The 16837-nt window shown below is 40.1% G+C and overlaps 1 protein-coding gene across 4 annotated transcripts in view; it reads right to left on the bottom strand.

Moving 5' to 3' along the window:
- GHR (growth hormone receptor) overlaps positions 1 to 16837 on the bottom strand; it is a 304400-nt gene that overhangs the window by 76684 nt on the left and 210879 nt on the right. For all 4 annotated transcript variants that reach the window (XM_037799544.1, XM_037799545.1, XM_037799543.1 and 1 more), the window contains exon 3: positions 12932 to 12997. In XM_037799544.1, coding sequence (XP_037655472.1) covers positions 12932 to 12997 — 66 coding nt within the window. The remainder of the gene's footprint in view (positions 1 to 12931; positions 12998 to 16837) is intronic.

Raw genomic sequence — 16837 nt, 5'->3', positions numbered from 1 at the left:
TTTGGCCAGAAACTTTTCTGTGTACCTATCTCTACTCCTCACAATGACTCTATGAGATAGATATTGATATCCCCATTTATAGATGGATAAATTGAAGCTCATGGTATATACAGTCCATGGTCTCTAGCTACCCAAACCCAAAGTCCTCATCACACAGTCCGTGGCACCAATTGAAACTAATTACAGAGTTTGCCACAACCACTCCCATCAGGTAAGAACAAGGGAAAAAGGGGAAGAAGGAAGAAAAGGTAACAACTTGTATAGGCCCTTCTTGCTTTTCTTCATAAGAAAAGAAAAAGAGCAAAAGAGGAAATCAATCTACTGCTCTCAGACTTGAGTAAACCAGTATGTTACTCATCCGTGTCAGTTCTAGTGTTAGGGAAAAAAATGCCAAAACTTAAACACTGTGGAATCTATATTAACACCTCTCCCTCCACTTGCCTTCTCCATTTGTTCTCAGGTAATAACTCAGTATGATATTAACTCAAATATTATTAAGCTCTCATTTTGTGTAAGGCCCTGGCTAAGCTGTAACAAAGGGAGCAGTGCATATAAAGATGAGGAAAGCCTAGACTCTGCCCTCAATGAACTTGATCTATAAGGAAAGATACCCTGTATGCACAATCCATTGGTGCTTCAATTCAAAAGAGGCACAAATTAAAAAGCTTTACAAATTCAGAGGTGGATAATCATAACTTGGAGTAAGGATGGTGTTGTGGGTTGAACTGTGTCACCCCAAAATACACTGATGTCCTGACCCCAGGTATCAGTGCATGTGCCCTTACTTGGAAATAGGGTCATTACAGATGCAATCAAATTAAGATGAGGTCACAGTGGACTAGTGTGGCCCTAAATCCAATGACTGGTGTCCTTACAAGAAGAGAGAGACTTGGGAGCTCAGACCCAGACCCAGAGGGAAGGCGGCCATGTGACAATGGAAGCAGAGACTGGAGTGAAGCAGCTGCAAGCCAAGGGATGTCAGGGATTGCTGGTGACCACCAGAAACTAGGAAGAGGCAAGGGCAATCCTTCCCTAGAGTCCTCAGAGAGAACCCGACCCTGCTGAAACTGTTATTTTGGACCTCTAGCCTCTAGAACTGTGAGATAATAAATTTCTGTTGTTTTAAGCCATCCATGTGTGGCAATTTGTTATAGCAGCCCAAGGAAACTAATACAGATAGTATCCAGATGTTTCTGCATTTCTCTGAGGACTACTATGTAACTGTAACTCTTTATAAGATAAAATATTATGTGATGATAACATGTCTTGGACAGTCCAGTTGCAAATAATTGTCCATTAGATCCTTCTCCAAGTTTTTACAGATATTCAGCCTTCATTTGATGGAGTACCTTTAATAATGATGAATGTACATTCATTATTATTGGCAGACATAGTTAATATCAGTTGGCAGATATAGTTAATCCTTACTTTATAATAAGGTGTTACTTCAAAAGACTTGACTAGAAGTAAACTTTCGTAAAGTGAATCCTGTATTCTCATTAATATAAATTACCAAATTAAGATAGATTGGTACAGGAGACTTAAAAATGTCAATCGATTTGAATGTGATGACTAGTTTCATAAAATACCTTTTTATGGAAATAATCATTTTCCTGTTTAGACCAGAGGTCAGCATACTTTTCTTGGAGGAGCAAACCGTGAATATTTTAGGCTTGCAGGCCACATGGTCTGTATCTCAGCTACTCATCTTTGCCTTTTACTCTGAAAACAGCCATAGACAATCTGTAAATGAATGGGCGTAGCTGTGTTCTAATAAAACTTTGTTTACGAAACAGGCAGCTGGCCTGAAGACCATCCTTTCCTAATTCCTGGTTTAGATAATAGTTGATCTAAATAATAATAATAATAATAATAATAAATAGAAGTAACTTATTTTATATCACATATCATGAGTTATGTGCAAATCAATTTCCTGTAAATCATATCATATTTTAAAAAGCTCCTTGAAAGTGGTGTAACCTCTTTTTTTCAGTAATAAGTTCTTTATAGAGTAAATAATCACCACTCGAGTTATTTTTGGTTTAAATATATATTGCCTCATGTTGCATATGTTTGCCATGAGGCATACTACTGCTTGAATTATTATTTAATGGTATCTATGTTTCAATTCCTTGCTAAAGCCATGAATCTTTTTTATAAATGTGATTTATAATCCATGTTCTCAGTGTGTAGATTAATTTGTTTTAAAGTCAGGGCACACTTATTTAATAGATTTAAATTTTTTTCTCAGTGCACAGATGCACATAATCCAGAATAACTATTTATTACAAACAGGGACTGATGTGGACAAAAAGCCTTTCTGAAATATAGATGCAGATGTCCCCTCCCGGGCGAGGTTCTTGGTTGCGGAAGCTGGGGCCCTCTTAACAGCAGTGATTACTGAGTTGGTTTTGAAGCTATGCAACTCAGCAGCAAATCAGAGAGCTTGGGCTAGAAGAACTCAATGGCCAGGTCTAACTCTGGGCTGCTTTAACTTTCTAAAGTCACTAAAAATTGTTCACTGCCCACTGGGGTCACCCAGGGTGAAAGAATGTTTATCTTGGATTTCATCCTTGAAAAAAGTGTCATGCTTTGGGGGAGAAACTACAGGAATAGGTACATGGAGCACACTCAGGCATACTGGAATTTTTAGGGAGATACTTAATCATCCTTCTTCTACTTCTTTTTTAAAAAATTTATTCACTTCTGAGCTCAAGCCTTTTTTTCCCCACAAGCAGATTTCTAACTATTTTCCTATTGTTTTGGTTCCCAAGGTAAAAAAAGGCCTTGATACATATTTGCAACCAGAAGGCACCTGTAGCTACTTGCACAGAATGACCCTGAGCTGTGGGCTTATCCCTGTGATGGTTAGGTTCATGTGTCAACCTGGCCAGGTGATGGTGCCCAGCTGTCTGGTCAAGCAAGCACTGGCCTAACCATTGCTGTGAGGATGTTTGTGGCTGGTTAATAAACCAACAGGCTGGTTTATTAAATCATCAGTCAATTGGCTGCAGCTGTGACTAATGACTCAACGAAGTATGTGTCTTCTACAATGAGAGAATGCAGTTGGCTGGATTTAATCCAATCAATCAGTTGAAGACTTTTAAGCAAGACAGATAGAGGACCTTCACTTCTTCGGCTGCGCAGCGTTTCCTGAAGAGTTCATTGAAGTTGCCAGTTCGTTTCCTGAGGAGTTCATCAAACACCTTCATTGGAGTTGCCAGTTTGCTGACTGCCCTACAGAATTTGGACTCGTGCATACCCACAGTTGCGTGAGTCACTTTTATAAATCTTATATTCATAGATATCTCTCATCGATTCTGTTTCCCTAGAGAACCCTAACACATCCCCCATTTCAGAAGTTGCATTAAAAATGGCCTAAAAAAACGCACAGAGAAGAAAAGGTCTCTTGTAAGCTCTGGCTCAGCAAATTGCTGGGAGCTGAGGGAAGATAAAAAATTAAGACCTAATACTTATCTTCCAAAAAATCTCTATCTCCTAACAATTTTATGTGAAAGCAAGACCGTGTATACTAAAGCACTAACGTGTGAAACAAATGGCAGTCATTATCTGGGTAGTTTGGACTGGGAAAAAGTCACTGCAAAGTTCAAATCTGAGTTAAGTAAACATTACCATTCAAATTATCAATATATATATGGCATTATCTATGCTTTATTTTGTTTATCTAGGAAGAGATACAAATCATTGCACTGATAATATCTCCTTTTTTTTCTGAGTTGGTCTGTTGAGGGACATAGGTAAGCTTTCTTTGTACCTCTTTTCTTCTTGTACAAAGTGTGTAATTCTACCTGCCTTCTTCCCTCTTCTGAGAAGCAAGGAAGAGGGGTGGATGGTATCCTTAGGGTGCTCAACATTATCAAGAGATTAGCACTGAATGTGAATCTGGAAAGGCTGCTTACTTACTAGTTTGGACACATAAGATATCCAACATTAACACTGTGTCGTTAAAAGGGATCACAGTAATCTGTGTTTACTTACTAAAGGCTTACTGTATCGTCCATAAACAAGTAAACTGTCAAGAATTCAATGTCAGTGTCAGTGCTGCTCTCTAATGCTTGTCCAAGGCTCAAGTTCTTTTTAATCAAATACATTCTGCTCTCTAAGACACCATTCCTGCAAGGGCACTCTCCCGTATGTTGTGCATATTTTAGTTATGTTGTCAGCTAATAAGTCCTTAAGGTTGAAAACACTTGAAAAATAATGCTTAAGTTGAGAACATCATTTGGATCTTATGGGGGCAGTGATGGGACACAGGCAGGAGTCTATTTCCTGGGAGGCTGAAGTGCCATCAGGATACAATGTTGACAACATAGTAATGTCATAAGTTGTATCCCCAAATCAGACATGACACTTATTGCATGACCTGAAGTCAAGGTTTTGTGGAAGACTTTAGGGAAAGACTGCAAATATTTATGCTCAGCACTGGATGAGGAGGCGGGGCAAGATGGTGGACTGGTGAGCTGTATGTTTTAGTTACTCCTCCAGGAAAGTAGGTAGAAAGCCAGGAACTGCGTGGACTGGACACCACAGAGCAATCTGACTTTGGGCATACTTCATACAACACTCATGAAAACGTGGAACTGCTGAGATCAGCGAAATCTGTAAGTTTTTGTGGCCAGGGGACCCGCACCCCTCCCTGCCAGGCTCAGTCCCGTGGGAGGAGGGGCTGTCAGCTCCGGGAAGGAGAAGGGAGAACTGCAGCGGCAGCCCTTATCAGAAACTCATTCTACTGATCCAAACTCCAACCATAGATAGACTGAGACCAGACACCAGAGAATCTGAGAGCAGCCAGCCCAGCAGAGAGGAGACAGGCATAGAAAAAAACAGCACAAAAAACTCCAAAATAAAAGCAGAGGATTTTTGGAGTTCTGGTGAACATAGAAAGGGGAAGGGCAGAGCTCAGGCCCTGAGGCTCAAATGCAAATCCCGAAGAAAAGCTGATCTCTCTGCCCTGTGGACCTTTCCTTAATGGCCCTAATTGCTTTGTCTCTTAGCATTTCAATAACCCACTAGATCTGTGAGGAGGGCCCCCCCCCCCTTTTTTTTTTTAAACCCTTTTTTCTTTTTCTAAAACAATTACTCTAAGAAGCCGAATACAGAAAGCCTCAAAGACTTGCAGTTTGGGCAGGTCAAGACAACAGCAGAACTAAGAGAGCTCTCAGACAAAAGGCAATAATCCAGTGGCTGAGAAAATTCACTAAACACCACAACTTCCAAGAAAAGGGGGGTGTCCGCTCACAGCCATCATCTTGGTGGACAGGAAACACTCCTGCCCATCGCCAGCCCCATAGCCCAGAGCTGCCCCAGACAACCCAGTGTGATGGAAGTGCTTCAAATAACAGGCACACACCACAAAACTGGGCATGGACATTAGTCTTCCCTGCAACCTCAGCTGATTGTCCCAGAGTTGGGAAGGTGGAGCAGTGTGAATTAACAAAGCCCCATTCAGCCATCATTTGAGCAGACTCGGAGCCTCCCTACACAGCCCAGCAGCCCAGAACCACCCTGAGGGGACGGCACTCACCTGTGACATAGCACAGTCATCCCTCAACAGAGGACCAGGGGGTGCACAGCCTGGAAGAGGGACCCACTCGCAAGTCTCAGGAGCCATACACCAATACCAAGGACTTGTGGGTCAGTGGCAGAGACAAACTGTGGCAGGACTGAACTGAAGGATTAGACTATTGCAGCAGCTTTAAAACTCCAGGATCACCAGGGAGATTTGATTGTTAGAGCCACCCCCCCTCCCTGACTGCCCAGAAACACGCCCCATATACAGGGCAGGCAACACCAACTACACACGCAATCTTGGTACACCAATTGGACCCCACAAGACTCACTCCCCTACTCACCACAAAGGCAAAGCAGGGGAGAACTGGCTTGTGGAGAACAGGTGGCTCGTGGACGCCACCTGCTGGTTAGTTAGAGAAAGTGTACTCCACGAAGCTGTAGATCTGATAAATTAGAGATAAGGTCTTCAATTGGTCTACAAATCCTAAAAGAACCCTATCAAGTTAAGCAAATGCCAAGAGGCCAAAAACAACAGAAAATTATAAAGCATATGAAAAAACCAGACGATATGGATAACCCAAGCCCAAGCACCCAAATCAAAAGATCAGAAGAGACACAGCACCTAGAGCAACTACTCAAAGGACTAAAGATGAACAATGAGACCATAGTACGGGATACAAAGGATATCAAGAAGACCCTAGAAGAGCATAAAGAAGACATTGCAAGACTAAATAAAAAAATAGATGATCTTATGGAAATTAAAGAAACTGTTGACCAAATTAAAAAGATTCTGGACACTCACAGTACAAGACTAGAGGAAGTTGAACAATGAATCAGTGACCTGGAAGATGACAGAATGGAAAATGAAAGCATAAAAGAAGAATGGGGAAAACAATTGAAAAAATCGAAACAGATCTCAGGGATATGATAGATAATATAAAACGTCTGAATATAAGCACTGGATGAGAGAAATTTCTCCCCTTGTTTATCTTTATTCCTTCCCCTTTCAGAAATGACTGCTGAAGGGCGTGAAGGTCCTCTTTGGTAACCAAAGAGTAGTTAAGATGTTGGGGAAAACCTGGCTCCTAGTTTGGGTATTATTATTGTTATTATTTATTAAACTTAAGTCAACAACTATTGATTAAACACCTGTCATGTGTTAGGCACTTACCAGGCACTATCAGATATAGTCCCCACCCTTAGAGATAGTACAATCTATTAAGGGGGAATAGAAAGTACACAAAAGTCTACATTAGGTTAAACCAAGTGACATTATGGTTTTATGGCCCCAAAGAGAGTAGAATATGGGAAATTTCATATGGTTCAACCTAATACACACTGGAATAAAATAAGAGTCATGAGAGAATACAGTGAACGCTTGCATAAGCTTACCATGGGGCCAGCTGCTATTCTAACTGTATTACATATATCAACTCTTGTAATTCTTACAAAAATCTGATGAGGAAGGTACTATTAGCACCTCTATTTTAGACATCTGGAAACCAAGGCTAAGAGAGGTTATGAAACTTACCTAAGATCACACAGACTGTAAGCAATGAACTTAAACCAAAGCAATCTCTCTACAAAGGCTGAGTTCTTAAACTACAAGGGCATTTAAACTCTCCTTGACATGGAGAAAATAGGGCTACAGAGATTCAAGGAGGAAGCACCCATTCTCTTGGGGGAGATGGGAAAAGCCTTGTGGATGAAATGATAATTGAAATATGCCATGAAGTACAAAATCCATGAAGGACTGTTTCAGACTGAGAGGTCTGAGGAGAGAATTTCTGGTGAAGGGGTCAATATGAGCAGATATAATGAGGCAGGAATGCAGTGGACATAAATACAAGGGGACATAGGACACAAGGGAGAAAAGGCTAGTAAAGTGAGAAAAATCCAGGTTTTGGAATTCCTCGAATGCCAGGGAGATGAGTTTTTTGTAATTTAGAAAAAAATGGGGGGGTTGGGGAAGGAGGGACATTGAAGATGATTGTGCAGAGGGATTGCTAGATCAGAGGTGGGCAAGAAGAATTAATCTGGAAGCAGAGTGTCAGACAGCTTGGGATGGAGAAAAGATAAGATAAAACTTAGTGAGCTAGGACAAGAGTCCAGCCAAGAACACATACTAAGGAACTGAACATGCAAGGTGAAGCTTACTAAGTTTTTGTCACATAAAAATGTTTTTATTGAAAAGTAAAAGTAACACAACTGTGAGGGAAGTTGTTTGTGAACATCTAAACAGTTTAAGCAATTCATTTACTGTACCATTTTATATGACACTCTTTTGGAATCCTTTCAAAGCTTAACTCTGACCTCAGTAATTGATGTTTACGTTCAGAATGCCTGTTTTCATAAAACTCTGGACTATTCTATGCTCCAAAGAATAGTCAATGAAGCGTCAATATTTTGTTACACCTAACTGAATATTCACTTTATTTTGAGGTAAAACTGCCATTATCACAAAATTTACACCTTTTATGGTAATATGCTACGAATGATGTGAAAAAGAATGACTTTAAAAAATAGGGGGAAAATTCCTTTCAGAAAGGTGTACAGTCATCTAAAAATTTCTCTTTCTATATATTTATATTTATATGTTTAATAGTCTCACATATTTGGCCTAAATGATCATCAAATCTTCTACCAATAGTCAAAACATAAGATCAATCATTATGGAGACATGAAATTATTGGCAAAACACAAAGAATGTGGAACCGCAGCACCCTGAGTAAAGTGTCTGCCTTATTTAGGGGCACTAAAAATGTTTTGCTTTTCTCTAAAGGATTGTAACCAGCCTCACCACTCTCCACAGCAACAAAAAGGAGGTTTCTTCATTTCATAAATTTATACCATTTCTTTAATGTATATCAAAGATGTCTGTATGTCTCTTTAAGTTGTAAACTCCCCCAACATCCCTCTTATCCTAAATGTATGTTTTGGTTTACATTTACACTGGGCTGGCCTTTGCATGGGGCAGGTTATGCTTCTGCCCATGTTGTATGAGCTGGAAAGGTCCTCGTGGATCGCTATCCAAAAATAACCCTTTCTTTTCAGAAAATACATCTTAAGCGTCTACTCCATGGAAGGTGTTCTAGTTTGCTAATGCTGCTGGAATGCAAAACACCAGAGATGGATTGGTTTTTATAAAAGGGGGTTTATTTGGTTACAGAGTTACACTCTTAAGGCCATAAAGTTTCCAAGGTAACACATCAGCAATCGGGTACCTTCACTGGAGGATGACCAGTGGTGTCTGGAAAACCTGTTAGCTGGGAAGGCACGTGGCTGGTGTCTGCTCCAAAGTTCTGGGTTGAAAATGGCTTTCTGCCAGGACATTTCTCTCTAGGCTGCAGTTCCTCAAAAATGTCACTCTCAGTTGCTCTTGGGGCATTTGTCCTTTCTTAGCTTCTCCAGAGCAAAAGTCTGCTTTCAATGGCCGTCTTCAGACTATCTCTCATCCATAGCTCCTCTCTCAGCTTCTGGGTGTTCTTCAGAGTGTCCCTCTTGGCTGTAGCAGCCTGCTCCTTCTGTCTGAGCTTATATAGTGCTCCAGTAATTTAATTCAGACCCATCCTGAATGGGCGGGCCAATACCTCCATGGAAATTATCCAATCAGAGTCATCACCCACAGTTGGGTGGGGCACATCTCCATGGAAACACTCAAAGAATTACAGTCTAATTAACACTGACAGATCTGCCCACACAAGATTACATCAAAGATAATGGCATTTGGGGGGACATAATATATTCAGACTGGCACAGAATGTATGCTAGCATTTGCTCATTAACACAAAAACACCTATTCACACATTAGGCCCTGTCACCACACAAACACAGAAAATGGAACAGATCGTTTTTGATAAACAACAAAAGGAAGAAAAGATAACAGTAAGGGTTGATTCTTTGGGTGGTGCATAGCATGGGTTAATCTTAGCTGGTCTGGTTTGATCCACATACTTATCTCCAGAGCTATTACCCTTGACCAGTGCTATGGATTGTATTTTCTAAAGATAAGTGTTCTATAATCAAAGGTCTGTGAGTTGTTTCAGGGCAGGATATATCATCCTGCCAGTATTATTTAGTAATAATAATTGGGTTATGATTTGCACCTGGTTTCAGTGGTTTGCTTGTTAAGGCTTACCATACAGCTAGAACATGCCTTACATGACCAGTTTACTGCAGGAGATGCCACCATGAGCAGACTTTGGGTTCCTTGGTACTGAGGTGCTTGGCAGGCAAATGGGTAGAGATTCAAGACCTGGAGAAGAAGGGCATCCTGGGTGACCCAGCAGTGGGAGGACACAGAGGCTTGCACTTAAAATCTGCAGACCCTGGTCAATGCATATCCCTCTCCTATTGTTGCTGTGTTGTCCTTTGCCTGAAGCTGCTCTGTGGGTATAAACCATTTGAGTCCTATGAGTCCTTTCAGTAATGGAATGCTTAAGGTGATTAATGTGCAATTAATACAGGTTGGGAGACATCATCATCAATGGATGGCCCCAGCCACCCAAAATTGCTGACAACAAGGTGGGAATTGCTAAGTGTAGAAAGAGATGAATTACCAGAGAACCACTAAGGACACTTTCATTTAATTAATCCAATATCATTTAATTAATCCAATATCATTTATTACTTAATATGTTCAAGGTACTATCTTATGTACTGTGAGTTATGCTGCTCTGAATAAGACACAGCTGTTCATAATCCAGATGGGGAGATGAGATAAATGTAAATAACTATGCTTCAAAACAGCATTTCATATTTTCTTTAAGAGTGGTATGAAATATCGAGACCTCTCTCAGAGGCAAGCATGAAGAAAGCAGGGGATTGCTTAAGGTCAAGAGTCTGAGTGTTTTGGGTGAGCCTTAAAGTATGGGCAGGATTGGTGTTTACAGAATGCAGGGTGGAGTGGAAGGAGGATACTTCTGGAAGATGGGACAACCTGAGCCAAGTTCCAGAGGTGGGAAAGCACAGTGTGCCTGGGCACAAGTAGTAGTCCAGATTTACAAGCTGGGGTTAGGTGATAGATGGTGGTTCTCAGTACAATGAGAAAGGTTTGGCGTCTAAAAGTGAGGTAGTAAGATGGGTACTAAAGATATTTACTGGTATTTAGAACATGAAAGAGATAAGTTGGGTTCTTTAAAAAAAATTTTATTGGCACAGGAAGACGGATGCAAAGAAGGAGAGATGGGGCAGTGGGAGGAAGGAATGAGGAGGGTATCAGCTACTAAAGGAATATTGCAATTGCCAAGGTATGAAGTAAAGGTGACCTGGAGAAGAGCAGTGGCACTTCATTCATTTATGTTTGGTCAGTTCTGTCTAGGACTGATCCTGAAAGGGCTTTTATATTTTATTTTTCTTCCATGGGGCTTTGCACTGAATCTGAACAGTTAGAAAAGTGCACATAGGAAATGTGTAAATTGTAATTGTGCATTCTTGGGACATTTCATGTTGTACATGAGCTTTTCATGTAAATTATCTCCTTAGGAAGAACGTGAGCTTCTTGGTGTCAGGGCAATATCTTACTCATCTCTACTCCACCAGGGTGCAGAGCTCAGTGCTGGGTGCACAGCAGAGAATCAAATATTTGTGGCAGAGTGACAATAACACAGCGAAGTGGTGTGAGTACTTGCATGTGTCAGATCTGAATGACAGGCTCGTGATGATAAGGGTGGCCATGATGTCAGATGCACTATGGAAGAATGCCCATTGATAAAGATACAGCCACTGACTTGGGTTACTTTTCCAATCATTCCTGGGACAGAGGACAGGTAACTTTTGATAAGGATAGTTGGAAAAATGGGATTCTTCCTTGTGGGGAGAGGTCAGTGTCTGGGTGATATACCATAGGCAAATAATAATTAGCTAGTATTCTTACTTATCACAAACAGATGAAATCAACACCTGGCCAATGACTGGTAGGAAGTTATTCAATGCCTCAGTCATACCTAGAGGTTATTTTTAAATAAGGCCCAAGAGTTAGGCTGACCTGAAAGAGAAAATGGCTTGGGGAAATCATGCTATCACTTTGACAGAAAGTGAAGAGCAGTTGTGTTATGTTTGTGTGGGGCGGAAGATTCCAATATGGGAGGAGCATGTGCTATTATAAAAACAGTCTTGAATGATTCCTTCTCATTTCCTTACAGAAAGAAACATCATCTGCAGAGTGAAGGTGTTGGAATACTGGCTGGTATAACTCAAACATAAAAAAAGCAGCCATCCCTCTTACATCCCCGCCTGTTAATTAGGGAGCAGATTAACATGTCAGATGCTTCTAAAACAGGAGGGTTATAAAGAGTTTGTGGTCTGGCACAACTGGTAAGTGAATGTCATTTGTTAAAAATAGCACCAACCCTCTCTTTAGGTCACCTCCAAATAAGTGATGTTTAAATCTCGCATATGAAATTTACTCTGCAATTCAGTCATAAAATTCAAATTACAGTTTCATGACACCAGCATTACCAACAAAAACAGCAATGGTCTAAATTCAATTAAGGAGACTGTCTTCCTTTCTTTTATTGAATTTGGACTCTAGAATATACTTCAACGGATGAAAAAAGTCCATCTTTAGAATGTAAACAGGTACCTACTATGTGATCAGGATTTTGTTAGGTGATTTGAGTATTTACAAGAAGCATAAAATGTGGGCTTTGAGTTAAAGTTCAATATAATTAATTTGTTCATGCAGCCCACACAATTCTTGAGCTTTACACATAGTGCTAACATATACACTGAAATATCATGAGGTATATCCATGAAGTGGTGAACAAAGTTCCATGGAAGCAAAGAAGGCAGAATAACTATTTGGGCATAGAGGATTTGAAGAATGTGCCCCCACAGAGCTGATGCTTGAACTCAGTTTTGTGGATGAAGAGGAGAGAGCTGATGCTTGAACTCAGTTTTGTGGATGAAGAGGAGATGCATAAAAACATTTTAAGGAGAAGAGATTGCTCACATCAAGGCAGAATTTTGGGAGCATTAAGGCAATTTGGATGGAGAGACAAAAAATTTAACTTTCTGCCACTGTAATAACCAGAGACAAAAATACTTCAAAATGATAATGATACGTTTAAAAAGGATTTGTAAAAAAAGGCAGGTTCCTCAATTCAATAAACTAATTGTTGGTCCACAATAAATCATTTCCTCTTTTTTTCCCCTCCTCCATTAATTTGGCCTTACTCAACCTCCAAGGATAAGTAAAATAGAAAGATAATGAAGGAGCCTTGAAAAGAAGTTGAAAAAGAAATTATGAAAAAAAATATTGTTTTTTGTTTTTGCAATTTCAATCAGTCATTTCTACAGTTACCAGTATCTCATATAAAATAGTGACAGGATAGTAGTTTCAGTTATAGTAAAGCATGGACAATGTCACTGTAGGTAGAAAAAGGACTGAAATTCTTACTTGTCACCAGGCCTGGATAAATTCTTTGCAGACTCTGGGATGATCTGCCAAGGATAGCTGGTGTGGCTGGAACACAAAGAAGAGAAAGCCATTACAATCATCCTTGTTAAAATGATCTAACATGACCCTATTATGGTATCATTTTCAATTTACAAAACCTGACTTGGCCCATTTCCCAGTAACCCCTTTGGTAAAAAAAAATTAAAATTACGTCTACCCTCTAAAAAGAACTCATGAATATCAGAGCAAATAGAAACCTCTGGTCTTAGGGACTTCTGGTCTCATGCCTAGACATAGTTAGGAATAATGAAAAAAATGCCTTCCTATATCATTGAATCCAAACTTGAGCCTTGCTTGTGAAAACAAGGAGGAACATAAGTTCCTTTTAATAAACAGTATTAAAAATAGTTCAGTTGAAAAAAAAAAACAGCTTTCAGAAATAAACATGTGAGTAATCCTGGGTTGGGGGAGGAATGAGTGGAAGTGAAAAGATGGACAAGAGAGATATTGACAGAACTTTATGATGTCAAATGGGCAATGAGTCATCTATTGTAAGAACAGTTATAATTTGATTCATACTGTATTAGGTTGCATTAAAAACAGGAAAACTAGAAAACGATCAATGTGCCAATGTGGTTGACACTCCACGTTGACTTACTACCTTGAGTTGCTTTGTAAGCACGTCACAGCTGCAAAAGCATGCAACTGTTATCTGTGGAGAAGGGTGTTTCTCCAGGATTCCCCATATCAGATAATGTTACCTCTGGGTTATTCTTAGAGGCACAGTGCCTGGCCCAGGCCCATGAGAAACACTGAGCATTACCTCAAAGCCAGTGAAGCTGTTGAATGCTTTTATTTTGGTCTTTAAAAGAAACCCATTATAACAGTGCTAGGAAATCTTTCTCTGATGTGAAAAAAGGATGAAGAAGAAAATGAAGATGCACTGGGCAGTGAGTTGATTCATTTCTGTCTTCCTGAGTTTCAGACCTCGGTGAGTCCTATCCACCTGGCTCAAGGCACTTTTCAATTAGCTAACTCCTTTTTCACTAATTCCTTTCAATTAGCTACCCTGGGGGAAGCAGTTATTGGGCCTGGTGTTCACAATATAGAAACCAATAGATGAAGTTAAGATCCTCCCCAGTAAATGCTGCAGAATTCTAACCCTTGTGGGTTTTTACAGTCTGGGGGCAAGAATATTTTTCCAACTAAAGTCAGACTCTGGGGGCTTTGGTGAATTAATATTTTAAATTCTATACAACTGTTCTTTCTGAAAGTGCTTCTTTTTCTTTTCTGTTTCAATTTTAACTTTTGTTCACCTATAGACACTCATTTACTCCCAAGTGCATAAAAAATTGTGAAAAAAAGCAAGCAGAATACATGTTTTCCTTGATTAGATAATGCACTATGTTGATTTTAAGGTGACCAGAATGACAAATGATAATACTCAAGTCTATTCATTACCTTAATACTCTAAAACTTATTCCTAATACTATTTAGAATCTCCCCAATTCCTTACTACAAATCAGAGAAGAATTTGCTTCATCCCCTCTTGCCCTAGATAGAGCACTAAAATGTTACTGTTGATGAAAATTCTGTAACTTCCAACTACAAATGGCTTGTTCACTGATAACCATGTGCTCTTTGAAAAAGTTTCAAAACCTCAAAGGGAGTGGAAAATTGAGGTAGTCATGTGATGTCACAAAAACACATTTGTTATCTTGGTGGAAATGATCCAGCAAGTTTGTCCCATTTTTTTAGCTCAAAATTGAGAAAACTAATGGATAGTTTCCTGGCCTCAAATCAGCAATCAAGTTGAGTAGAATTTCTCCAGAATGACGACTGAAATCGAATGTGGGGGTCAGTGAAGATGAGAAGCAAAGGTGGAGTACAGAGCCAAACCAGAGGCCCGGAAATGCTAGGGCAGGCCTGGCTACCTTGACTCTTTACAACCGGGAGTTTGCTTTCTTGCAAACAGACATCTGGTGCTTTCCCCTTTATGGTGTCAGTATTTGGTGACATTTTCATGAAGCAAAAAGCCTTACTCTGCTAACACCCTCCATAACATGTGATGAATCAGGACATAAAAGGAACAAATGGCATCCTCAAGGAAGAACACAGATTTATGCCAGCGCAGAAAGGATGCAGACTACAAAAGTAAAGCAGGGTTAACATAATAGTGCTTAGCAAATGGATGGTCACACTCAGTCGGCAATTTTAATTAGTGCTCAAGTCATGTACCTAATGTCTAGAAGTTCTCAGCAGTGAAGAAAAACAAATAAAGGAGTGACAGTAAGCAGAAACTTAACAATTCAAATTGTAAGAAACAGCCATCACAAACCGTAGCCTCAGTTATGATGTGTAGGAATCCCAATTACCTCTTCCCAACAGATCAATAAATACTTATATAAAGATTTTAAAATTCAGGAGTTATAAAATGAATTAGCCACAGTCACTGGCCTCAGTGATCCCCAGTCTTCTGAGCAGATATTGATAAAAGAAGTGGCCACAGCAGTGTAGGAGAAATGGAGTGTCCCTTAACAAGTCTGGGGCAAGGTGGTATGTACAGACGGGCTGGGGATAAAGAGATTCCTAGGGAGGGTGACTCCTCAAGACAGGTCCTAAACTTTGGATGAATCGGCAATGAAGAGAAAGGGAAAGGGCAATTTAGGTCAAGGGAACCAGTGAGCAAAGGGGCAGGACAGCCTGGGTATATGGAGAGCCACAATCCATTGGGAGTAGATGGAGCACAGCTGAGCTGGGACCATTGCAAGATGAGTTGGAAGAAAATTCAGGGGTACATTGGGAATGGTCTTGCTAAAGAACTTGATTTTGGTCCTCCACATCAATGCCTTCTGGCAGACCTGCTCAAGAACAGGGTCCCAAAACTAGAACTAACTACGGTCTAACTTTTCCTACTTGTGTCCAACCTTGTACACAACTTCCCAACTGAGATATATGTCTGGACCTCAGTTACTCTCTGTAAAATGCGAATAGTATCTTATCTAAGGTTTAAATCTGTTAATACATGAAATCACTTAGTCTACAATATAATAGGTGCTTACTAAATCTTAAATATTCTTATCATTATTATTACTATTATTATCGTTGTTAATGTAAGTGTTGCTAGCCACTAATCTGAAAGGGCGGGCATGTGTTTTCCCACTTAGAATGTGACAGTGTAGTTACACTAGAATTTGTCCTCTGCCTTAGGGCTTTGAACATATTAAGACAGGATGCTGTCACAAACCCAGTAAGACCCACGCTATTTAGTTCTCCCTATGCAGACTGTATGTAGGCAGTGGGTTCTGTTTCTCTAAGGGACTCTGGAGTAAGGGATGGGAAATCTGCTTGTGTCAAATTTTCAGCCTGGGACTAAATGCAGCCAATTCCAGTTCTTGTGAGTATTATTAAGGGAGCTAGAGTAGGGAGAATCAGTGTTTTGGCAAACATTATAATTCAACATTTGTGTAGCAATGGCATTTAGAAACAGCCCTGAATAAACAGTGCAAACACAAGTAAGTAAAACATGGTTCTGCACACAGAAGCTATTTATACAATGAGAGGAGGTAATGTGTGCAAAGGGCCTAGCATGGCATCTGGCATGAAACAAGCATGTTTTATTATTCAATAATATTATTATTATTAATTTATGGTTATGATAATGATAATGATGATGATGTAACTGTCATGGAATCTTTAGTTCAAGATTCCCTCTGAGAAGTTTTGCTTTCTCCCTCGGGCAGGTTAGTTGCCCTTCATCCAACAGCCCCGGGTACCACTCTGACCTCTCATGCTGTAATTGTTCGCTGCCTGTGCTTAAAGGTACACAGTGAGTTCCTTAAGGGTGGGTGTTGCTTCTCTCATTTATAATCCCTGTTAGTAGCACAGGGCATGGCACCCAGGAGA

This window comes from Choloepus didactylus, chromosome 11, assembly GCF_015220235.1.
Source record: "Choloepus didactylus isolate mChoDid1 chromosome 11, mChoDid1.pri, whole genome shotgun sequence".
NCBI lineage: Eukaryota > Metazoa > Chordata > Mammalia > Pilosa > Megalonychidae > Choloepus > Choloepus didactylus.
This window is presented reverse-complemented; position numbering and strand designations above follow the sequence as displayed.